Source organism: Python bivittatus, unplaced genomic scaffold, assembly GCF_059951505.1.
Source record: "Python bivittatus isolate LINGU-HERP-01145 unplaced genomic scaffold, Pbiv_v1 ctg000020_np1212, whole genome shotgun sequence".
Lineage (NCBI taxonomy): Eukaryota > Metazoa > Chordata > Lepidosauria > Squamata > Pythonidae > Python > Python bivittatus.
Window position 1 is genome coordinate 131311617 of NW_028277030.1, and position 26479 is coordinate 131338095.

A 26479-nucleotide genomic window follows, 5' to 3' on the forward strand; every position below is an offset into this window, starting at 1 on the left:
CTTTCTCCGGGGTCAATTCCAGTTGGTGGTGACTGGGGGGGAGAGGGCCCATCCTCAGCCCCTACTGTGTGGGGTGCCACAGGTGTCGGTGCTCTCTCTATTTCCTATTTAACATCTACAGGAATCTGCTGGGTGAGCTCGTTCAGCACTATGGAGTGAGGTATCATCAGTATGCTGATGATACCCACTTATACATCTCTGCCCCTGGCAAATTAAGTGATGCTGTGGACATCTTATCCTGGTGCCTGGAGACTGTGAGGGTCTGGATGGGGAACAACAGCCTTCAACTGAACCCTGGCAAGACTGAGTGGCTTTGGGGCTACATGGCTATACCATCTTTGGTGCTGGATGGGGTTGCAGTGCCCCAAACAGACACCATGCACAATCTGGGGGTTCTCCTAGACCTCACGACTCCTGCTCGAAGAGCAGGTGGCAACTATGGCTAAGAGGGCCTTTGCTCAACTTTGTATTGTGCATCAGTTGTGCCCATTCCTAGTTTGGGGGGGGCGTTCTACTCACAGTCACTCATGCCCTAGTCACCTCCTGGTTGGATTACTGTAATGTGCTCTACATGGTCTGCCTTTGAAGAGTATCCAGAAGCTTCAGCTGCTTTAGAATGCAGCAGTGTGGGCAGTTATGCGTGCTCCTAGAAGAGCACATTACACCTGTTTCTAGAAGAATGCACATTAAACCTCTGTTCGGCGAGCTGCATTGGTTACCAGTCTGTTTCTGGATCCAATTCAAGGTGCTGGTTTTGATCTTTGAAGTCCTACATGGCATGGAACTGGGTTATTTGAGGGACTGCCTCTCCCAGAGTACATTTGTCTGTCCCGCTTAGAGAGGGCATGCTGCGGGTCCCGTTGGCTAGGGAGCTTCACTTGATGGGTCCTATGTGGTGGGCCTTTTCTGCTGTTGCCCCACTTTACGGAACATTCTTCCCTCTGAAGAGAGGCTGGCTTCATCCCTTTTAACTTTCTGGAAGCCCCTCAAGACCTAATTGTATCATCAGGCCTGGGGACCCCAGGGGACTAGTGAAATACTGAGATGGCTCCAGTGTAATTAACACCTGCTCTTCACCTAATATTTTTTATTTTTGTGCCTTTTATAATTTAAATTTTTTAAATGATAATAATACTTTGTATATATTGTTTTTAGCTTTGTTGTATGCCACCCAGAGTCACTTGTTTGTGAGATGGGCGGCCATGTACATATGCCAAATAAATAAATACTTAATAAATGTTATGATAAATAAATTTATTTTATATATATATAAAAAATAAATAAAATATCTGGAATGAAACTGTCCTGTTTTATTCTGTATACGGACAAAAATATTGGTGACATATGTATTTTAATATAGAGATGAACCACCCAAAACTAGTTATTTAATGCATGGAATAGTTCATGCTTTGATTTTGCACATTCCTAAATAATAATAAAACAATTCCCATAAAAATATTTGTTAACCAAATTTTTCTTGAAAGCAAACCACATTCCAAATCAAACCCAACCTTAACTTCACTATAAATCAACATTTTCTAAAACTATTATCATGCTTGCAAGGAGTATATGTTATGAACCCTTACTTTTGTAGCTTGCTGAATTATGCTGTCCCATACTTGATTAGGGAGTAACATGTATTTCTCTATCAAATGTTCTTGTACCGTCTGGTCAGTCTGAGCGCCAATCATGTATCCAACTGCTTCATAAAAAGTATGCACCTAATTGAAGTAAAAAGCATAGTAAAATATGTAACTGAATATGTTTGGAACTGAATAACAATTTCACTAAATCTGCTTAGCTATACATTTCAAATCTCAAGTGTCTTTTCAAACTGTTTAAAAATCTTTACATTTCCATGAATGTAATTTACTGTTCAATATAAAGAGACAGTCACTAGAGTGGATCCAAAAAGTATCTTCTATAAACAAAAGGACTCTTTCAAGGTTAAAAAACCTTATTAATGCCCATGCTTCTGCACATTCCCCTATTTTAGATATTTTTGCAATATATAACTGATATTTACCTGTTGTGGCTGAAGATCACAAATAATTGTGTTAATATTGTTCAGGATCTCATCAATAAATGGCATTACCTCTCCAACTTGGACTTGAACAAAGTGCCTTCGACATTTTTGTGCTATTTTTATAAAAGTATCACAAGCCATGTCCTGGACACCATCATGAGTTTCTAAAGAGAAAAATTAGAAATAGTTGCTGATACAAGAAGCTTTTTCTGCATTCTGAAGCCATTTCTCAGTTGTATATATACTGAGCTTGTTCAGACTGATAAAGGAAAAGCACACAGTAATAAATTTATTTTTATTTTTCTATAAATTTAAGTAATATTTTAAATAGCAATGCAGGTAGTCCTCACTCAACAACCACAACTGGGACTGGAATTTAGATCGCTAAGCAATGTGGTTGTTAAGTGAATCACATGATTCCCCACTGATTTTGCTTACCGGAAGCCGGCTGGGAAGGTCACAAATTGTGATCATGTGACCCCAGGATGCAGCAACTGTTGTAAGTGCGAGCTGGTTGCCAAGTGCCCGGATCACAATCATGTGATTGTGGGGGCGCTGCAACAGTTGTAACTGCGGGCACAGGTTGTGAGTAACTTTTTAGTGCCATCGTAACTTTGAATGGTCACTAAAGGAATGGTCATTAAGCGAGGACTACCTGTAGTTCTAAAAAAACCCACCTATTCAGATATTTAATAGAAAAGCAGTAACCATTACTGCTTTTTAACAATATCATTTATTACTGCACAGTCCAAATGAAATTCCAGGTAAGTTACCATGCATAAATTCAAACAGCTTGTTGACGACAGTCTTCAGAAATTTCCAGTGGGCTCTCAAAAATCTTGGATATTGTCCTACTATGTACATTATATTTGATGCAATAATAGCTTTATTATCTTTTCCTCGCTTTTGCTCACAGAGTCCAAGAAGATCCTACAGAAACACAAGTTTCATAAGGAATTCCATTTTTGCTTTTGATAAAAAGTTACATAAAGCAACATTACAGAAAGAGGAATAAGGTAAAATAAGTGAAATCAAATACTTGTAAACTAATAGCCATGACCTCATCTTGTAATAAATTCTGTAATTATGCAAAAAATGAAGACATTCTTCTTGATAACCTGACCCTATTAATGAAGCACCAATAAACAATACACAGTAACATAAAAGACAAATCCTCTCCTGAGTATACTACTAACAGAAGTCCATCTTAATGAAAGTTTCACTAATATGCAAATTAACCAACTGCAGATTTCAAACTTAATAAAAAATACACCAGCTAAAACACATCAGTAAAATACTGCAATAAACAAATTCACCTCAACCTAATAAGTATACCAGCTTTAGCATAAAGAGCTGCTTAAATAAAAATGTTTTTGCTTCCTGGAAGAATAACAGAAAGAGCAAGCCTGACAGAACTTCCAAAGACTAAGAGCAGTCATCAAAATGACTCTCCCCACTGTTGTTCCCCCATCAAATGGGCTGGCCTGCTTGAACAGTTTAACAGAGAGTATGCTCTTTCAAGTGCCTGCGTATGAGTAATGAATGAATACTGAAGGGAATTTTTAAAGGCTCTGTATCCTATTCAGCCATTCCTTGTTTAGTGACTACCTCATTTAATGGCCGTTCATAAATATGATGGTAATAATAAATTTTTTTAAAAATCCAACCAATGTGTGCACTTATGATCAAATTTCTGTGCCTGACAACAATGCATGCTGCAGTGAGAGTAATGCTGGCATTGCTGCACGAGAGAACTTTATCTAACCGAGACCGCAGCAACCAGCCATCTTTGCAGTGTCTCTTTCTCTCAGTCACATGGTTCACTTAGCAACAATTTTGCTTCCAATTTAGGGGAACAAATTGCGGTCACTAATTGAGGAGGAGTATTTTGATTTGAAGGTATTCAAGGTGCTGTTAATAGTTTGCCAGTGAGGCTGTAACACTAGTGTTTGACTTCCATGAAATCACCAAACTTTTCAGAATTTAAGCCTCAACAGAAGTTCAGTATCTCCTGATATGGCTAAGTATTTGCAAAACTCTAGTGATTAAGGAACCAGACTAGAAACCAGGAGACTGAGAGTTCCCACCTCAGGCACGAAAGCCAGCTGGGTGACTTTGGACCAGACACTCTCTCTCAGCCCAACTCACCTCACAGAGTTGTTGTTGTGGGGAAAATAGGAGGAAAAAGGAATATTAGGTATGTTTGCCACCTTGAGTTATTTATAAACATAATAAAGGTGGGATAAAAAAAATCTTTTTTAAAAAACGGTCTTACTATGTTTTCTTTCTTTCCCCGAGAAGCTAATAATGTCTGTCTACATTTTTATTACTGTCTGTCCATACCTTTATTACTGTTACAAGAAACCTCTTCTCATCTTCTTCATGCATTGCTCCACTTATTGAACCTATAGCCCAACATAGGGTGTTAAGATTTTTCCATGACCATTCAGTACCATTTACTTGATTGTGAAGCTTCTCTGTCATTATTCGTTCAGTATCTGCATAATCCAGATGGGTAAGATAAACTGGAAGAAATAATTTAAATAAGTGGATATTACCAGGAATTCAGAATATTCTCTCCACTAATATGTAATGAAGTGCTACAGTGAATCGGATGAATTACAATTCTAAAGGCACTGTATTTTATGTGGCAGTCATCCCAAGTCTGTGGAACACATATTCAATGTATTAGCAGTTGTAGTTTTGCTAGGGTTTTCAGAGTTGAAGGAGACCAATACAAACCGGAACCAATTACCTTAATAAAAATTATAAAAAGCACCTACAACTAAAACTTCAACCTATAGAATCATGGTAAAATAAATTTGCTTATAAAAAGTTAGAATGATATCAACCTATGCATTGCCTTTGCTTGGGGCTGTCATGGGAAAAACAATTTATTCCTTCCCATAAACTGAAATAAGTGGGAGAATTTGTGCTACTAAATTAAGAGTTAATTTTGGCTCTTAATTAATCACTCCCATCCCCAATTACTCTTACTTCAGTAGTATAAATTCCCACATTTCACTTTTGGGGAAAGTTTTTCTTAACAAAGCAGAATGAAAGGTAATAATCATACAAATATAATTTACCTAGTGTTTCCCTCATGTTCTTGTATAAGTTGATAGAGTCTGTATCTTTCATAAATTCTCGAACAACTTCCCCTTGATCATTTTCTACAACAAGTACTTCTTCTGGTTTTGCCATGCGGCTAACCATCAACAATCGCACCTATATTTAAAAAAAAAAAATCATAACATTTAACAGTCATCTTTTCACATCACTATTTATCTGATAGGCTAGATGAGGCAGAGACCAGCTAACAACTGAGAGTCTACAGTTGATTATTGCAGTATACAAAACTTGAAAACCAAATTATAAACTTGATGTGCATTTACAAAGTGCTGATACTGTTTTTTTAATATAAACAAATGTTTTACATAGTAATAGTGATAAAAGAAAGTTATTCCTAGGAAAAACAATCCAAAACCTCATGTTCGTGGCATGCAACTCATACAGCTGGAATCCTTAACATTTACCAGTGGGTGCCTGTATACCTGTGGTTATCCCCCTTACAACTCCCTCAAGTTCTCTTTCCCACCTCACTTTTAAATGTTATTTATTTCAAACATTTACACTGAATCATTAAATAAAAATACAAATATAAATAATGCATATCACTAAAACAAACTGAAACAATTAAAATGACCCTCAGGACTAAAATATATTGTATCTCTTCAATTGGGAATTCTTCTCATCTTGACCCAACCCCAGGAAAAGATCCAGGTCTTAGCTATCTCTCCAAAGGCCTGTGGGGTTGTGGCCAATTGTAGTATTTGTGTGGGGGGGGGCGGCTGTTCCAAAGGGCAAGGGCCACCACCAAGAAGCCATGTCTCCTGGATCTCACAAGGTGACATTGTTTTAGAGAAGAGACATGGAGTGTATTCTTTCTCTTGGAGTGTGTGGGATGGACAGATATTCTTGGGAGAAGGCAACCCCACAAATAAATCAGTCCAATCCATGCAGGACTTTATAGGTGATAACCAGCACCTTGAATTGACCTGAAAGCCTGTAGGGAGGCAATGCAGCTTGCAAAGTAGAGTTGTTATGTATGTGTAATGAGGAACGCCCATAACTACCTACACTGCTGCATTCTGGAACAACTGAAGCTTCTGTATGGTTTTCAAGGACAGCCCCATATAGTTCGCAATAATCCAATTGGGAAGTGACTAAAGTTTGAGTGACTGTGAGCAGGTCCTCTGATCTAGGAAGAGGTGCAACTGGCACAGTTGTGCAAAGGTTTCCCTAGTCACAGCTGTCACTGTCTCTTCAAGTAGGAGTTAGGAGTCCAGAAGCATCCTCAGATTATACACTGAATCCAAGTGAAGTAGTGAATCACCAACCAGAGTCAAAGATGAAATCTCTCCAGTTCCTGGACCTGTATGGCCAGGAACCAACAGCTACTAGGTCACAGTAGGGTTAAGCCAAAGCCTGTTCTTTCCTATCCACAAACCCCAAGCCTCTGTACACTGGGACAGAATCTTGACAATTACACTTGGGCAGCTAGGGGCAGAGGCATATAATTGACTATCATCAGCATACTGTTAATACTGCACCCCATGCTGATAGATGACCTTCCCCAATGGTTTCATATAGATGTTAAAAAAGAAAGGGGAGAATCCTGGGACATCCCACAATACAGAGGTCTAGGACCAGGACATCCCACAATACAGAGATCTAGGACCAGGCTGCTCCCCACCTTCAACATCACTGATGTGAACCAGACCTGGAGGAAGAAGAAACACCACAAAACCCCCATTCCTTACTCTCTAAGCTGGTCCAGAAGGGCACTATGGTTGATGGTGTGGAAGGCTGCTGAAAGGTTGAGGGGCAGGATGGCAGTACCTCCCCCTCCTGAGCCTGCCACAGGTCATCAACAAGCACAATCAAAGCTGTCTTATACTGTACCTGGTCTGAAACCTGACCGGAAGGAGCCCAGATAACTTGCTTCCTCCAGGACACTTTTGAGCTGAAGGACAACCCACCTTTTCAACAACCTTCCCCAAGGACAGAAGGTGGAAGACTGGATGAAAATTGTCCAGATCTATGGGATCCAGTGATGGTTTATTAAGGAGAGGTGGACCACCACCTCTTTCAGAGCTGCTAGTATCCCCTTTCTCAAGGTAGTATTCATCACTGCATGGATCTGCCCATATACCCCTTCCCTGGAGACCTTGACCATTCAGGAGGAACATGGATCCAAAATATGGATGGTGACATCCACAGTGCCAAGATTCCTGTCCACTTCCTTGTGATCAACAGGATCAAACTCCTCCTAGATAACATCACAGTCAACTTGATAGGGCTTGTCCAGCTGGAGTCCAGCTCAGAGCGAATCAGAGATTTTATCCACAAAACGTTGAGAATAGTCTCCACAGGGACCCTACAGGTACTTCCCAGCCCCTCCTGACCCAGGAGGGGTTAGCTTGCTCTGAACAGGGCCAATGGCTGACACTCAGAGAATGCAACAGGAGTGAAGAAAAATACGTGTTTCATCACTCTTATTTCCACAAGGTAGGTCCTAATGAAGGTGCTTACCGGTGCCCAGCCAAATTCACTCCTAGTTTTCCTCCAGCAGTTCCCTAGGCATCTCTTCTGCTACTTCATTCTCCAGAGGTCCTCGGTAAACCAGGGGACACACCGGGTCTGTGCACGACAAGAGTCCGCACAGACGCAATCCAATCTAAAGTCGTCAGCGCCTCATTCGAAGCGGTGATCAAGGCCTTAGATGAACCTTGTATCAGAGCCTAAGTGACAACCCCATGTGCTCTCTGAAACCCAACTGGGTCCATTAGGTGCCTGGGGCAGACCAATCAAATAACCCCAATCCCCCGCAGAGGGGTACTGCAGTAAACTCTTACAGATTTATAGAAAGCATAAGTAAACTGGAGATTACTATTACCTTAGACAGAACAGGCAAATAAAGTTGTCTCCTGGGGGGAACATCAAAATGCTGAGTGCCTGACAGCAATGGAGAAGCTGATGTTGAAAATGGACTCTCTCTATATAATTCAGCAGCCAGATGATTCCAATACTCCAGACAAATCTTGAAGATTTCAGTCTCTTCCACTTCAGATACCAGCAACATGTAATGGAGAGCCTAATATAAAATTATTTTGGAGCTTAATTAATAAAAAAATTAGAAATAATTGCTCAAGGATTATTTTTAAAACATACCTAAAATGATTAAGTGTTTGTAAAACTGCTCTGAAACTGTACTTGCATCCTCTGCAAAAAGAAAATTCAAAAATTGCTGAAAACTGAGAAAACTAAAATCTCATAGAATTCCAGCATTTTTAATTTTTATTTTGTCATCTAAGTTATTGCAGGAGATTGCATAATGCCATAGATAAGGCAAGTGGATAGGAAAGGCAGTTTCTGCCCTAATCTATCTGTATTTACAGTGGGGCAAAAAAGTATTTAGTCAGCCACCAATTGTGCAAGTTCTCCCAGTTAAAAAGATGAGAGAGGCCTGTAATTTTCATCATAGGTATACCTCAACTATGAGAGACAAAATGGGGAAAAAAATCCAGAAAATCACATTGTCTGATTTTTAAAGAATTTATTTGCAAATCATGGTGGAAAATAAGTATTTGGTCAATATCAAAAATTCATCTCAATACTTTGTTATATATCCTTTGTTGGCAATGACAGAGATCAAACGTTTTCGGTAAGTCTTCACAAGGTTTTCACACACTGTTGCTGGTATTTTGGCCCATTCCTCCATGCAGATCTCCTCTAGAGCAGTGATGTTTTGGGGCTGTCGCTGGGCAACACGGACTTTCAACTCCCTCCAAAGGTTTTCCATGGGGTTGAGATCTGGAGACTGGCTAGGCCACTCCAGGACCTTGAAATGCTTCTTACGAAGCCACTCCTTCGTTGCCCAGGCAGTGTGTTTGGGATCATTGTCATGCTGAAAGACCCAGCCACGTTTCATCTTCAATGCCCTTGCTGATGGAAGGAGGTGTTCACTCAAAATCTCATGATACATGGCCCCATTCATTCTTTCCTTTACATGGATCAGTCGTCCTGGTCCCTTTGCAGAAAAACAGCCCCAAAGCATGATGTTTCCACCCCCATGCTTCACAGTAGGTATGGTGTTCTTTGGATGCAACTCAGCATTCTCTCTCCTCCAAACACAACGAGTTGAGTTTAGACCAAAACGTTCTACTTTGGTTTCATCTGACCATATGACATTCTCCCAATCCTCTTCTGGATCATCCAAATGCTCTCTAGCAAACTTCAGATGGGCCCGGACATGTATTGGCGTAAGCAGGGGGACACGTCTGGCACTGCAGGATTTGAGTCCCTGGCAGCATAGTGTGTTACTGATGGTAGCCTTTGTTACTTTGGTCCCAGCTCTCTGCAGGTCATTCACTAGGTCCCCCCATGTGGTTCTGGGATTTTTGCTCACTGTTCTTGTGATCATTTTGACCCCACGGGGTGAGATCTTGCGTGGAGCCCCAGATCGAGGGAGATTATCAGTGGTCTTGTATGTCTTCCATTTTCTAATTATTGCTCCCAGAGTTGATTTCTTCACACCAAGCTGCTTGCCTATTGCAGATTCAGTCTTCCCAGCCTGGTGCAGGTCTACAATTTTGTTTCTGGTGTCCTTCGACAGCTCTTTGGTCTTGGCCATAGTGGAGTTTGGAGTGTGACTGTTTGAGGTTGTGGACAGGTGTCTTTTATACTGATAACAAGATCAAACAGGTGCCATTACTACAGGTAATGAGTGGAGGACAGAGAAGCCTCTTAAAGAAGTAGTTACAGGTCTGTGAGAGCCAGACATCTTGCTTGTTTGTAGGTGACCAAATACTTATTTTCCACCATGATTTGCAAATAAATTCTTTAAAAATCAGACAATGTGATTTTCTGGATTTTTTTTCTCATTTTGTCTCTCATAGTTGAGGTATACCTATGATGAAAATTACAGGCCTCTCTCATCTTTTTAAGTGGGAGAACTTGCACAATTGGTGGCTGACGAAATACTTTTTTGCCCCACTGTATTTTCCCAGAAACCTGCAACCAGCCACAAAAGGAGTTAATGGTTTATCAACACTGACCACTAATAGCAACAGAAGAAAAAGAACATGGGACATGTTCAGATGAGGCGCTTTATAAATCAGGATAGGCAGTTTCAGTCAATCAATCAATCAATCAATCAATCAATTTATAAGCTGCCCAATCACCAAAGCAGGTAATGTACAACATTAAATTAATGCAATGTAAAACAACAGACAGGGAAAAATAATAACAACACAATATGAAACCATGGTGGAGAAACAAAACTCCACAATCAATCAAAATTAAGACAACATTGAAAGAGGGGTCACAAATCAATCTGCCCCAGGACCTGTGCAGATTTTGTGATTTTGTTTCTATAATGCAGAGGCAGCCACAGAGAAGGCTCATCTCTGAAGTCCCATAATATGGCATCGCTTCATTGGAGAACAGAGTCCTGTAGGTTTCTAGGCCCTGAGCCACGAAGAGCTTTATAGGTAATAGCCAACGCCTTGGTCACCTGCTGGCTTCTGGGTGCGATTCAGATCAAGAGTCTGCATATGATTGCAGTGGGATGTAAATGTGATATATAATAAATAAAATAAATTATGAGGTGTATCCATCACTATTTGCACCACTGCATTTTGGACTAAGCTCTGGCTTCCAAGTGGTTTTCAAGAGCAGCCCCATGTAGAGTAGTTCAAATGAGAGATGACTAAGGCAAGAATGACTGTGAGAAGAGCATCCTGACTGTGCACCAGATGAATCTATGCAAACACTCTTCTAGCTGTGGCTGTCATTTGCTTGATGAGTAAAAGCCAGCAAGAGGACCCCCAAATTGCGCACAAAATCTCTCTAGGAAAGTGCATTTCCATCAACACAAATGGAGAATCCCCAGAAATATAGGGTCCTTGAATCCAAAATCATTTGGTCTTGTCAGCGTTAAGCTGGTTCCTCCCCATCCAGAATCTAACAGCCATCAGCAATGGGACAGAATCATAACAGCATTACCTAGTTGGCCACAGGTCAAGACACATAACTGGTAACATCTGCATATCAATGATATTTGACCCCATGCTATCAGATGACCTCCCCTAATGGCCTCATGTGCATATAAACAGGAGTGGGGAAAGTGCTGATCCCTGAGGAACTACACAAAGCAAGGGCCTCAACTGCCCCCCTGCCAACACCATCTGGAATTGTCCCTGGAGAAAAGGGTAGCACAGTGCCTCCCACTCCCAGGGATGGTCCAGTAGGATTCCATGATTGATAGTATCAAAACCAGAGAAATCAAATATGACCAGGAAAGTCACACCTCCCTTATCTTATCCTGGTCCCACAAGCAGCATCCACAAGCATGATCAATGCCACCAGCTGCATATAGACCCATGAGCTCCCAATTTACAGTCCCAGATTTTACCTCTAAAATTTGACAGCAAAATGGCTTTTGTGCAATTTTCATATCTTTTCCTGCAAACTGCTGAATTCTTATAACGTGAAGTTAAATGCACTCTTTTCATCTTTAGGATAGCCCATCCTCTGCTCCAAATCACAAAAGAACAGTCTAACATCTTGACCCTATTCATATGTCAGCATTACTTCACCATGCACTCTGAGACCAAAATACTTAAAAAAAATAAAAATAAAAAGGCAATTGCTGGTTTTTTAAAAAAAAGTTTCTTAAGATATCTTATACAGCAGTTACAGTATCTGCACTGATCACTCAGACATAGCTGAAGTTAAGAGAGGAACATTTGAGGCATAGATTTATGAGGTTTCCTAATTTAAGTTAGATTGCTGTCATGGTTGACTCCAAGCTCTCAATATACTTTTAATCAAACGTATGAGATATAGAGAACAATAGAATAGAAATAAGCAAACTGTTTATTTATTTTACATCCTGTCACCAAAGCAAGTCTTGTTATTTATCTTGCAAATCTTCAATTTGACAGAGATGTGACTAAAAATAAAAAGGAACTTACTTCCATTAATGTCTCTCTCAGATTTAAACGTTTTTCTATAAGTTGACCATGCTCTTTTAAAAAGGTACAGAGAAACAAGCTGAGATTCTGAATGAAATTCTGTTCATCATCTTTTCCATTGGAGTATGCTAGCCGAATATTGGTGTTCAAAGGAAGCATCTAAGAAAGTAAAATATAATTATAATTTTGAACTGAAAGTCATGCCAATAATCTTGTTTTTATTTTGTGTATGACATTATAAAGCATACATTAACAATGACATTACATTGTATTTGTTCCCTAGAGCAGCCTCTCTCAACCTTGGAGGGACTTTTACCTTGGAGGGACCCTTGAAATAATTACCTTGGAGGAACCCTTGAAATAATTTTCTGGTCTCAGTGAACCCTTACATAAAATTTGCAAAAAAATACGAAAACTTCACAATACAATTCATTTCTAATCCACAATCCATGTTTTACAATGTTTACAACAACAGCAAAACAACAGGCTGGAAACTGAGTTTCAGAGCATTAAAATTTGAGTGCTAGCATTGCATGGTACATGAAGTTCAAAAAATGATGTATATTTTTTTAAATCATGATCTCCTGCGGAACCCCAGTTGAGAAAGGCTGCCCTAGAGTTATAAGATACTTCCTACACAACTTGCATCTGAGAAACTCATGAATGTTCTCATCCATATACAAGACTAGACTTCCATGTTATATTTAGAATAGCTTGGTCTCAAACAATTCAAATAAGTTAACTTTTCCAGTTAACCAAGTGCCAGTATCGAAGCTAGTAGGCACTCCAGAAAAGACAACCAATACTCTTCCATACTTATTGTAACAAATCTTCACTTAAATATTCTGATTTACTTTTCTTTGGATTGAAGCCATAAATAATTCAACTGAGAGGAATGGAATTTCAGTCCACTTGCAAGTCCCACATATATTTTCAGCTAAACATGGCATACAATTCAAATACAGCGTTAAGGCTGACTTTGAGCAGATTAACCATTCAGATGTACTCCTTTTACTTTTGTATTACTGAAATCTGGGTGCAAGAGGATGATGGTGTTCCTCAATTGGAAATCTGTTCACCTGGTTTTTGAGATTCCCACTAGATGCAGTTCCTAGGCCGGCAGTGGGTAGGTAGCTGTTGCAATCTGAGAGACTTAAGATGTGCTACTCCACAGATAACTGGAAGTAAACTGAGCTGGGCCAGAGGTGCAAGTTGGGTTTGTTGCTTGTGCACTACTCGCCCCACTGTATTCTTGAGCTTGCTTAACCCGATTGTTGTGATGGTAGAATTTCCCAAGATACTAGCATTGGGGGAACCAATCTTTAACCAATCTTTCTTCGGCGAGGGGGTCTGGAGTGACTCAGGAATTCACAGCTGCCATGGCAACCATGGACCTGACACATGAGAGATCACACACTATGCTATGGAATTTTATATTGTGATTCCCCCTCTGCAGCAAAGGAGTACCTATTAGATCAGTCCACTGCAGATGCCTTATGGAACTTGTGGTTTTTCAGAGGCCTTTTGGGGAATTTCCCAAGAATCTGGTGGGCAGTTCATCTGAGATTCTGGTTGCCCAGTGGAATAAAGGGGTCTCCAGAGTGCTGGACTGGATTGTGCTAGAGGGGCATCTCCTTGTTCACAGATTCACTGCAGCTCAGTGGTTTACTGAGCAGCTTAGGGTGATGAAGTAGAACATTACTGGAGGAAGACCTATCTTCAGACTGATCAGACTCTTGTACAATCTTACGTTGGTGCATATACAGTGGCGATTCAAGCAGCAAAAAGGTAATATTTTGCTACCGTTAAGACACTGGCTTAATACTGCCCTTTGGCCCTTTTAAGGTGACTCCCTCCCTTCTACAGAAAGATACTCAAGACCATTTGAAGAATCACTGAAGAACTATTGCAGCATTTGGCAGGCAAAAACACTCAGGTTTGAGAGGAGCTGGACTCCAGCTAGACAGCACCCATAGAGATGACTGGGGTCTTGCCTTATGAAGTGGGGCTATTTTGAGTCTGAGTCCCAAGAAAGTGGATGGGACCCTCATGATTAAGGCCTCCCATGAGCTGGCAGGAGATTGCACCCAATCAGTAATCAATGCTTCTTTAAATGAGAGGTGCTTCTATCGCCTCTGATGCAGGCTGTAATGAGCCCCCTGCTCAAGAAGCCTTTGCTCAATCTGGCTGTTTGACAACTTTGGACCTATCAGCTATCTTCCTTTTAGAGAAATTAGTCCTTTCAACTGCAAAGAACTCAAAAGGAAATAGATTATTTAGACCCTCAGCACTCAGGTTTCAGGTCATGAGACATCATAGAAAGTGCACTGGTTGTGTTTGTTGATGGCCTGTGGAGAGATCAGGATTGAGGAGGTATAACCGTCTTGGTCCTCCTTGATAGCTTTTGATACCATCTAACAAGGTATCCTGGACTATCTCCAAGTGACTGGAGTGAGGGTCACTATTCTGCTATAGTTTTGCTCCCTCCTGACAGGGCAGTTCCAATCAGTGGTAGAGAGATCTGTCCAGATACCCCTACTATGTGGAATGCCTCTGGGATCTCTCCTTTCTTTACTCCTTTTTAACATCTGTATGAAATTCCTGAGGAGGCCACTGGTCAGGACAGGGTCCAATGTTATCAATATGCTGATGGCATCCAGTTATGCATCTTAACCCTGGGCCAAATGAGTGATTTGGTGGAAGTGATATCCTAGTACCTGGTGGCTGTCAATGTCTGGAGAGGGAAGCTCAGACTGAATCTTTCCAAGATGAGTGGCTTAGGGTCTGCGGGTCAAATAATTCCAGGGTAGCCCATATTTGGCAGGGTTGTACTCCCCTGCTCAGAGGTGATCCACAATTTGGGTGTCCTCCTGGACTCACAGGTCCTACTCAAGGAATAGGTGGCAGCTGTGGCCAAGAGGGCTTTTGTACAGCTACATCATGTGTGCCAGTTGTGGCTCTTCCTGGACTGAGAAGCCCTCCTTACAGTTACTCATGCCCTAGTCACCTTCTGCTTGGACTGCTGCAATGCATTGTATGCACAGTTATCCTTAAAGGACATTCAGAAGCTACAGCTGATGCAGAATATAGTGTTCTTGGCAGTGATAGGTATGTCCCAATATGTTCAGGTAACCTCTTTACTTCAGTAGCTCCACTGGTTGCCAATTGGCTTCTGAGTGCAATTCAAGGTGCTGGTTATCACCTAAGGGTTGATATGATTCCAGATTTGGTTATCTGAGGGACTGTCTCCTCCTGTATTCATCTGCCCATACAACCAATTCAAAAAGGGGCAACTCCCACCCCCCTGCCCCAGTCCCATCCCTATGGTATTGTTGCCTGGCAGTGGGTGCTTTCAGTAACCCCTTCACCCTTTGAAACTCTGTCCTGGCAGAAATTCAATCAGCTCTGTCCCTTGTAGGTTTTAGTAACATTATAAAACCCTTTCTATACTTGCACAGAAGGTGGTGTTCTAACTGGAAATGGGGTTTCACAGGCACATGGCATTTGTATTTTTTGGTTATTTATATATATATATTTGGAGGATTATTATTTTATATGCTGTCAGGGTTAGCCATCCAGAGCCTTCAGGAATGAATGGCATACAAGCAAAGTGAATAAATAAACCAACTCTGTGTGCACCAACACAAATGAGTTTGATTATTTAACCAAAATGACCTAATGCTCTTATGTTTCAGTTAACTGATCATCCTGTAGAGTCTTCAAGAAACACTTGCTAGCTATTAAGGATTGGTTTATGAATAACACCTGCAATAGCCCAGAATAGAACCATGACTAAAAGAGGTCCCTGAAGAACAAAATCACAGGACAGGAATATTCGCTTCTCTTCTACCCAAGCAGATGGTCTAGGATACTTTGTAAAACTTCTTGAATTGCTCAATCAATCTTTGAGCTCAGAAGAACTTCTAAGTGGACCAGACTCCATGTAAGTCAAAAGTAAGTATTTCCCATGACAGAATTTAAGCACACTGTGAGCAGGAGCTACAATTAATAAGCTATCTATTTATGGTTAAAGGTATCTATAAGATTTTTTCTTATAATAGTAGTAAGTAAATAAGGTTAAGGTCAATAAAGTAGTTCTAGATGGAAGGCAAAATAGAAAAATAAATACATAAAAAGATTTTGAATCAGATAATCCTGACTTTTCTGAATGGTATAAGAACTTAACCCCTTATAAATTCAACAGGAGTTGCATTCTGAAGTATTTTAGGGCCAAAAGGACCTCAAGCCTTACATCAAAGTCCAGCCCAAAGCTAATGATTATCTCCTTTCAAGGAAGAGTCTGAATGTAGCCCATATATTACCATGCACTTGACATTTTGTACAATTATTAATGGATAATTTGCATATTAATCCTTTTGCAGTTTGTGAGGATAAGAAAAGGCTTCTGGGGAAAAAATGCTTTTAAGATAAGCCAAGAGCAGCTTGTTCAATGTGAGCAGGACAAATTCAAGGAAACAAACTTGCTACCCATTTAATGAGCAAATAAAAAAGATCACATAGTTGAAGGTGAAAGTTACCTGTTTCAACTGCATCATGGTTAAAGTAAAGAGTGTGACAAATTGTTCCTCATACTGACTTACACTGACACCAGCAATTTCTGTCAGGCACTTCAAAGACACATTTCGGAACATAGGAACATTTAAAAACTATAAAGGAAGAAAAAACAACATAAGCTGCAACAAATGTCTTGCTTATTAGCCACATTTAAGATCTAATTTTTGCTCTCGGTAAATTAATCCATGAATAGCAAATACTCACTTTGTATATTAACGTACTGATTAATTTGGTCTCAAAAATATAGCCCAGTGGAATCCAGTTGAGAAATCGAAGCAAAGTTTCCAATGTTGCATGAACGAGAGGAGCATTTTGAGAGTTTTCCTGTTAATAAAATGATATATAAGCAAATCCACCAATATTATGAAGTGGTACTTTTTAAACAAAAACTATATTATTAAACTTACCATCACAAATTGACACAGCTGAAATATCTGTGAGAATTCATTGCACATGCTATTAGCAAAAGAAAATAAAAATAAACATGTTTAGTATCATGCAGTTTATTTACCATCTTAATCCTAACAAACTCTAGGTGGTATATAAATACTAATGTATTAAACCAAATATAAGCTACAGTCATGTGAAAAAATAACTATACCCCACGTACAGTATTTTTCTTTTTTCACATATGTGGACATATCAATATTTTATCTTCTGCTAATAAGTCCCCAAAGGCTCCCTGGAATAGTCAAGCTTTTTTAAGCATCCAGAAGCTCATGAATGGAAGCCAGTAACAAGCTGTTACTGAGGAGAGTCCCAACAGAGAACTCCCACTCCCATTGCACCTAATGTCATGAGGGGCCCTCCAGCAGGGATTCTCTAGCTGTTTGCATTATCCTGTCATGTTATTGCTAATATTGCAACCAGTTTACTAAATACTCATTTAAATGAAAGAATAAAGTAAACATTATTTAAGCCACTTTTTTAAAAAGCTTAATTTCTACAGCACAACCTGTTTAAGATACATATAAACAGTGCTAAATAACAAAAGGAGGCTTTTAATATAAAATCCTTATAAATATATTCAAGACAGAGACAGCCTATTTGCATCCATCAAAAAATGGAAATCTCCAGCTGGTTAATCTAAAGTAGTTTACTAGCCCTTTTCCCCCTAAAAAGAAAGGGCACAGATAAAGCTGTCAGAATCACCAAAGGCTATTCTGCACCTTCACCAAAGATGCAGTGATTCCTGAGGTAGGAAGATATGTTCTGGACAAAATACAGCAGGGCTCATCACATGTTTTCAAATGAGGCAGCTCAGCTGCTATGGGGTTGTGTGTGCATGTATCTTCTTTGGCAGAGGAAGACAAAGAGGTACAGTAGACAAGCCACTTTTCTCTGTGGCAGAGGAAATGGGAAGTAATGGCTCCTTGCATCCCCATCTCCTTGCATAATAAATTGTATCAAGGAATAGAACTCAATAAAATGTGTCTTAGTTGATATCACTTTCTCATGTTCAGGCCCCTGACATCAGGTGAAGAAGTTGATTTGGCTTTCATTACACTTTAGGACTCCACTTCTGGTATATTCCTTATATTAATCACTTGCCTGTCCTTTAAATGTTTGGCTTTCACTTGAGTTATTTGTCCACTGGAAAAATCAAAAACTTCTTCACTCAGTAGTTTTAAGATAACCATGTTGTTCTGGCAAAGGCTTTCACTTGTTCTGCTGGCCCCAACAATATCGCTGATGAATGTTGGCCAATGTTTTGGCCATTCTTGTTTTAGTATCTGCAAAACATGAAAAGCATATATAGTGAATGATTATGACTCCAGTCTTACAAATACTATATAAAGATCAGAAACTCAACTCACCTGAACAAGAATCATATTCAATTTCCCAATGTATACTTTCTCTTTCTAAGGGAGGGGGAAGGGAGAGGATGAGAGAGAAAGATAAAGAAATTAAGGCATATCCTATTTCATTAGCAAGGACCATCTTCCAACCCCCAAAAAACTCTTACTCACTTCAACACACGATGGATCAGAGGAGGTCTTGATAATTAAGCCAACAACATACTTTTTGATACCTGTAAGACAGTAAACAATAATTACTTAATAGTAAACAACAGCTATATAAATAGAAAACTATCAGCTGCCAACTAGCTGCACAATTTTACATACCTGCATTCACATAATAGCAATCTTAATAAAAATGAAGTATTATACCTTATACTTTCACAAAGAAACTTAACTTTAGAAACTTTTTTTTAATCCATTCAATTGTGTCTGATTCTTGGAGGCTGCCTGGACAAATCTCTGCAGTTTTCTTGGCAAGATTTTTCAGAAGTGGTTTACCACTGCTTCCTTCCTAGGGCTGAGAGAGAATGACTGGCCCAAGGTCATCCAGCTGGCTTTGTGCCTAGGCAGAACTAGAACTCCCAGTCTCCTGGTTTCTAGCCTGATGCCTTAACCACTGCACCAAACTGGCTCTTTCTAAAACTTAAGCTACTGGAATTTTAAATTGACAACTGAAAGAGCAGAAATGGATAAATTCATATAGAGTGGGCATGGGAAACCTCTAGTCTGGGAACCTAATCCAGGTCTTGGAGGTCATCTGTTCAGTCAGTAGCCATCTTTTGAGAAGCTGTATTTTTACTCCCAAGATGCCCCACCATCCTTTCCTTGTCTAACATGTTCCCCTGAGACTCTCAGCTCCCAGCTCCAATACAAGTTCAGTGTCATCAATGTGGCTTTCCACAGTAGGACACGTGGAAAGCCATTGAGGTATTCTGTACCTCATCTATCCACATCAGTCAGATATGGAGTTGGATAAATAATAAAAAATGTGTTTCACAAATCTCCCTAATTGGTGACTGCATTTATTTGCATCAATTTATATGCCATTACTCTTCCATTTACGTTTCCTTAGGAGACCTATACACCCTCAAGGACTTTTAGCATAATTTCTCATAAAATATATTTCTTCCATGAGTAGTTACTATTAAGCAGTTATAAAGTAAGCTATTTTGCAAGTTTTAGGAAAGGTGCTGGAGTAGAAATCCTCTAAAGCAAATAATAGAAGCACTTGCATTTTCTCTTCTTCTTAGACTATCAGAATTACATTTTACCCATCTGACTACTAGGCCTTGGCTACTTTTTTTAGGACTGTTTAGTGTTCCAGATCCTTTCTAAAACAATGCTTTAGAATGTGAGTGGATATGAATGTAGTAACTTGCCTGCAATTTTATGCAGCCATTTTGGGGGGGGGGAAGAGTTGGTGCCTTTTCTAAATTATTTCTGAAACACAGTAAAATTCTAATAGATCTTTCAATCAATTTTTCAGCATTCTTATCCAAGCTGTAAGGCAAAAATGTCCTCTGAACAGATTTAAGTTCCTTTTCCAATACTGCCATTTTCTTGATTGTTCTTGTAAGGTCTATACTAAATCTAGCACTGGCAGGATCACTTCTGATACCTGCAAAACAGCAATTAGGAAGCACCCTTCTATAGCACAACAGAATACCTTCACGGCTTTCCACGTGCCCTACTGTGGAAAGCCACAAGCCCCTGCTGCTTTTGCAAATTGTGGCACCTATGTAGTCAGATGATCGTATTATTTTAGATTATCTAATCTTCGTTGTCAGTTCTTTGATTCCCTCTTGCTTACGCCTTTCCTTTTCCATGGCTCTATTTTGTATTCTGGATCTTTTTGTTTTCCAACATCTTTCCTTGTGCCTATTTTCTTCATTCCATACACTTTTGCCTCCTCTTCTTTGTCAAGAGCAATAATTGCATTTCCTTACCAATGCTGTGACAATCCCAGGACCAAGCAACCCAAGAAACAAGCAGTAAGTATTTCTGTGACAAACTTGCTAGAATACTTACTTACAATCGTAACATTACACAGATCCATAAACAGCCTCCCCTCTACAAAGTAGCACTCAATTCTCAAAATGTAGAAGAAATGCCAACAGGGCACTCCCCTCGTACGGGAAGAAGTGCAAAGAATGATGCTCAGAATTTTTAAAAATAATTTTATTATACATTACAATTGAAAAATAAAAACTAATACAAACTAAGAAAAATAAAATAACAGAAAAAAATATAAAGTGCAGAAAATAAAAAAGAAAAAAAGAGGAAAAAATAAGAATATAGTAAAGAAATAAAGAAATGACTTCCCCTTTCATCACAAATATAAACAATTTTAGTACCTTATCACCTTCTTTTAAAATACAACAAATGATCTCTTCTTCCCATATCCCATCTCTTATCTATAAACAAATCCTTAAAACCTCTTTGTTCAGTCCTGATCAGCAAAAGTCCATTAAGTGTTACCAGAGATAACAACCTATCTACTTTAACCTTGATCAAATAAACCAAATTTAAATTCCTTCCTTTTATTTTTAATAATCTTGATCTTTAATCCCTTCAAATAATTCTTAGAATTTGATTATTTTCATTTTTTCTTTGTCTTTTCTCATAAAATTCTTCATAACTTTAACAGATCTCTTTTGTAAATCCAATATAGGAAAGTTATCCAAGTCACTCTTTCAGTTATTTATATATCCCTTTTAATTATTAAGACATCAGCCGGTCTCATTTGTATATCCAGTGTAACATCTTTTTCCACATCATTCTTGTAGCCTGTCATTTTTAAATCCACTTTCAGATCAGTCTCAGTCTTGTTTGGTAAATCTTGTTCCATAACATCTTTTAAAGACAGTCTATCTATAATGGCAGACACTGTTAAAATTAACTTCTGGGTCCGTTGTTTACAAATATCCTTCAATACATCCAATGTTGAAGTATTTTGCTCCATTCTGTATTACTAAGTCAAATTTAAGTGTTCTTCTCCTTTAATTGTAATCTTTAATTCTTTCTGGTTCCCTCTAGTGTCCAACTTTCAAAGTCATGTTTTTGTTTCAAGAATTCAAAACAGCAGCATTTTCCCACAGGAAGGATTCTTATAATTAATTTCAAAATCTTATTTTCAAATCCATCTGGGCCCTTAGTCCATTTGTATCTTTCTGAAATCAACATTCTAACCATCCTTCTGTTGTTTATTCCAAAAAAAAATTGTTTTAAGTCCTTAAACTTATATTTAAAAATTATTTCGCTAAGGATTGAAGGAAACTCAGCCAGTGCTGTAAAACTCGTTGTCCCAAAGGTTCCTAATAGCTGAAAAGCAATTAATACCCAATTTCCAAAGTGTTGCGGTCTCCTTGGAGGAGCAACCGTCTGGAGCACTCATGGACGATCTCAGCTCCTCCCCTTGTCTGGAGAGAATTCCTGAAGAGCCAGTCCATTCACTGGCTTTTCATTCTGCTGCAGCCGACATTTAACTTTGCCATTTCTTTCCTGGAAGAAGAATGCTTAGAATTTTCACAAAAGTATCTACCAGCATGACCTCGGCAAGGGAAACACTGCTTCACCAACTTTTTCATGAGAGCAGCAGCATGAGTTTTTCCAGTAGAAATCTGTAAAAGCTCTAGATTAACCCCTCATTAAAGAACAAATTTAATAGTCATTGTATGACTATTATTAAAGAACAGAAAGCACAAAGTACAAAGTACAAATACCATCAGCCTGCCCCATTAGATCTGGCAGGGAAGGTATGCTACGCATTCCATCAGCCAGGGACTTGCATTTGGTGGGTCCCAGGAGGTGGGCCTTCTCTGCTGTGGCTCCCTCCTTATGGAACATTCTCCCCCTTAAGTTAGGCTCGCCCCTTCCTTGCTGTCATTTAGGAAGTCCTTCAAGATCTGGTTGTGTCATCAGGCCTGGGGATCTTTGGGAACTGGAGACATTCTTAGATGGCTCCACTGTAATTGATATTCTGCTCTCTCCGTGGGGTTTGTATATTTTAATTAAAAAAAATTTTTTTTTAAGTTGTGATGTTTTTATTCTATAACTTTTAATCTTTTTATAATGCCTGTTTTTATTCACTTGTTATTTTAATTGTTGTTCACCACTCAGAGTCGCTTTGTGAGATGGGCAGCTATATACACGTGATGTATAAATAAAATAAATAAATAAATGGGACAAGCCATTTATAATGGAATGTAAACAATGTTCTCCCAAATTCTGTATCAGAAGCAATGATTGCTAACTTTTTCATGCTTAAATCAAAGTTAGTAGTGTACAGTGAATTTGTCGTGATACAGGTAATCCCAGAATATTTAAGACTGAAATTCCACACAAATAGCATGGAGCTCTAAAATATAATATAAAAATATAAATGTTTTTTCAATAATTTCTACCAAATGCATTTACAAACAGTGAAAGTGACTGAACTGGTATGGAATCTAAGGGATAATGTGGTAATTAATTAAAACCTCAACCAAATGAGAGATAGCTATAATAAAGGTAAATTTCATCCCAGAGATCAGGATGTGGGCTAAAATTTAAAAGTATCCATGGTCTAGCAAAAGGATGGCAAAAAATCATTTCCTTGATGTCACCTAATACTAGAATTAGGGTTCATTCAATTAAGTTGACTGGCCAAAAATAGAGGACAATAGGAAATATTCCACATATTATGTAATGCATTATTAATTCATGGGATATATATTCTACATTTTCAAAATAGGAATAGTTAGTGTATTCCTTGTCTCAGAGTATCTTTTATCATTACAATCTAGCTGCTTGGTTATAATATACAGTATAATTGCTACAATTGCCATATTTTCTAATGTCATAATTTTCTAGTGTTATTCAGCTTCCTTATACTGAAAAGCTTCTGTTTCACAACTTATCTCCTCTCTTACATAATTGGTATTTAGTCCTAAGAAATTCTTTAAGATATTGTTTTTGTTTTTATTTCAATTACTGATTTAATAAATGGCCTTCTGGTGATTTAAAAATCCATTCCAACATTCCTTACAGCCACTGATGTTTCAGTAAAAACAGTAAATCTTACAAATCAACTTACTTCTTATATTCTAGACTTCAGAGATCTGATAGCGAAGTCTAATGGATTTCAAGAAAAAAAGAAGCCCTGCTATTTTAGACTAATAATTCAACTGACTTCTCCTTTAATCTAGAAGACCCATTTAGTTTCCGCTGCTGGAAAGATACAATCTTCAAAAACCCACAGCAAAGCTGAGTTTGTATGACACACTAAAGCATAAACTAGCCAACCACATTTTAACCTGAGTGTTTTATAAACCTGGTCCATATGGTTAATTTAATGTTAAGTATGCAGTGCAAACCCAAAACACGGATCTGGATAAGCATGTTGTGCCAACATAGACATTTCTAGCTGTGAAAGCTAAAAACTTGTTTTTTAAGAAATACAGCCATCTATTTTAATATTCCATCATATTTCATGTAGCAACTGCATTAGCAAGTGGTTCTTCAAACTACTAGACTGCCTTCCACTTAAATATGTTATATCAACAATATGAGAAGATTCTAGAGAAAGGATCTAAAAAAAAACCCTAAAGAAAAGGATAATTAGACTTCAATGACCAAAATAAAAAAGAGTCTATTGTACACTAGTGAATATCATAAAATAAGGATGTGCGGATTTAGTACAAATGTTAAATAAAAGTGACTGTAATAACTCCCTGGAGGCAAATTAATTAAAAGCCCCCCGTTTATCTAATATATGCAGAGATAAGTTCCCACAATCTCCATACGAATGAAAGGAGTCATGGCCAAATTCAGTGAAATTCTGAGTAATTCTGTTTACTTCTGTATATCACATATGATTTGTTTATTTATTATTAAATTTAAATGCCAACATTTATTTAGTATCAGAAGGATCATATGTAGAACAATTATTTTGGTCATTCAATGAAATATATTTTTATATTCAATTAACAATGAAAAACATACTCAATTATCCTGCTGCATGCAATACACATGTTCACCTTTAACTTGTTTAGCCACCTTTCTTTCCCTCCAAAGTAAAACCTTTTGTGAAAGACCACGGAATCAGGGAAGAGATTATTTTAAAAAGAAATAAAAAACTTCTGCCTACCCACCCATCAACTCCAGAATTCAATAAGCAGGAACAGCATAGGAGGCACCAAAGCAGTTTGCCAAGATGGCAAATTAGCACTAGATAAAAAAATTAAGTCTTTTAAAATGGGGATTGATTTTAGATCAATATAACTGACAATTTCCAATATCCTACCATCTCGCTCACAAATGTAACTTTATATATGCTATTTAATTCAATTGGGTAGAAGAAAGGGTCCATTTTATAGGTCTAAAGTTCTAGGACCTCTCCAATCACGGTGCAAATCCATTTCCATGAGGAAACTATTAGCTAAAATTTACCACAAACAAGCATATACCTGTATTGTTGATTCACTGTTCCTGTGTACTATTACTCAGATCTTGCAAGATCAACAGAAAAGTAGAAGCAGTGGTTCAGTAGATGTTCACAAAAAGATTTCCAAGAACTTTTCAATGACTGCACATAAACCTAAGTGAGTAAGCTCCTATTTATCAGATTCTGCAGGATTTCTAATATGTGGTAAAATTACCTAGCTAGGTTATCTTGAGTGTGAATTTGCCAAAATAATTTATTTTGGAAGGGTAATTCATGACTTTTCAATGAAGCGTGGCAAAATAATTAAGTTTTAAAGTGAATTGTTTCATTTATAAAACATCTTCAGTGACATCAGTAAGATAAAACCCTTCATCTTGAACAAAGAAATTTTCTTCAGAATGGATGTACTGTTAAACAAAAACAATAAGATAAAGTTTTAAAGCACATTTTAAAAAATTCCCTCATTATGGGTGCAATTTTGGAAACACAAAATAATGTAATTTCAGAATTAAAATACAAGTGTTTATTCAAAGAATTAAGAGATAATGTAAGAGGTTATATAGCCTCTTACATAATAACATCTTAATTATATAATTATTATTATATAGTCACTACATGAGACAGGTGGCTATATAAACATGATAAATAAAGTAAAATAAATAAATAGGGTGAGACCCCATATTAGTTAGCATAAGGCCAACAAACGTGAACATCATCTACGCACATTCTTCTACCTTAAATCTCTTAAAGCAAAAATCAAGAATTTCATGAAATTTGGCTCTAATTGTACAAAATATATTTGGAAATATACACACTCTCATTAATAAAGAATTCAACCAGGATCAGCTACTAAGGCAAGAGATTGCCTCACGGACTACTGAATTTGTTATTGTTTACTCTTGATTTCTTATTGAAATGATTTTACACACAGGGAAAATAAATACAATTTCTTTTTAAATGATACTATGGCAATGCTTTACTTACAGGGAAAAATCTAGAAGTTGGACTTTAACAGTACTATTAATCCAGAGAACATTACATTGGTAAATCAGTTTACTGAGATTGGGAACTTAATGTTTATCATTCCCCAAAAGTACAAATTAATAATTGCTAAAGGTAACCAGCTAATAAAAGTACTGCTTGAGTTACCTCTGATTTATTGTTCCAATTCTATCACACAGAGAGATAGAAATGTCCAAATATACCTAGACTTATACTAAGTGCTTTGTGAAGTAAAACTAAAAAATCTCTTTAAAATATGGAAAGCATTTTAGCCAAAGATGTTTTGTCAGAAATAAGCAAGAAACCTAACAACCACTGGAAAATTAACAATACAATTTAAAAGTTAGTATGTTCTTAGCTTAGTAAGGCTGATATGTGATTTCTGATTTTCTCTAAAACAAAACCACTTGTATTACAAGTACCTAAACAGATATTCTGTATGGTTAATATTCTTACCACAAACACAGGGTTTAGCTACCTTCGTTTACTCAATTACATATTAAAAATGTGTAATTTGACTAGTAGAACAAAAATGACAGAAGATGATTAGAGTACATCTGGAACATTGCCTTGTTTGGCAGAACATTCCTAGATAGCATGACTTTAAAAA

The 26479-nt window shown here is 38.1% G+C and overlaps 1 protein-coding gene across 4 annotated transcripts in view; it reads right to left on the reverse strand.

The window, feature by feature from the left end:
• The window catches only part of XPO1 (exportin 1), a 62366-nt gene that overhangs the window by 20146 nt on the left and 15741 nt on the right, over positions 1-26479 (reverse strand). For all 4 annotated transcript variants that reach the window (XM_007428833.4, XM_007428832.4, XM_007428834.4 and 1 more), the window contains 13 exons: positions 18612-18673; positions 18459-18503; positions 18193-18374; positions 17049-17097; positions 16846-16965; positions 16605-16733; positions 12067-12225; positions 7986-8183; positions 5116-5254; positions 4370-4551; positions 2800-2956; positions 2027-2190; positions 1587-1721 (listed from right to left, as the gene is read on the reverse strand). In XM_007428833.4, coding sequence (XP_007428895.1) covers positions 1587-1721; positions 2027-2190; positions 2800-2956; positions 4370-4551; positions 5116-5254; positions 7986-8183; positions 12067-12225; positions 16605-16733; positions 16846-16965; positions 17049-17097; positions 18193-18374; positions 18459-18503; positions 18612-18673 — 1721 coding nt within the window. The remainder of the gene's footprint in view (positions 1-1586; positions 1722-2026; positions 2191-2799; positions 2957-4369; positions 4552-5115; positions 5255-7985; positions 8184-12066; positions 12226-16604; positions 16734-16845; positions 16966-17048; positions 17098-18192; positions 18375-18458; positions 18504-18611; positions 18674-26479) is intronic.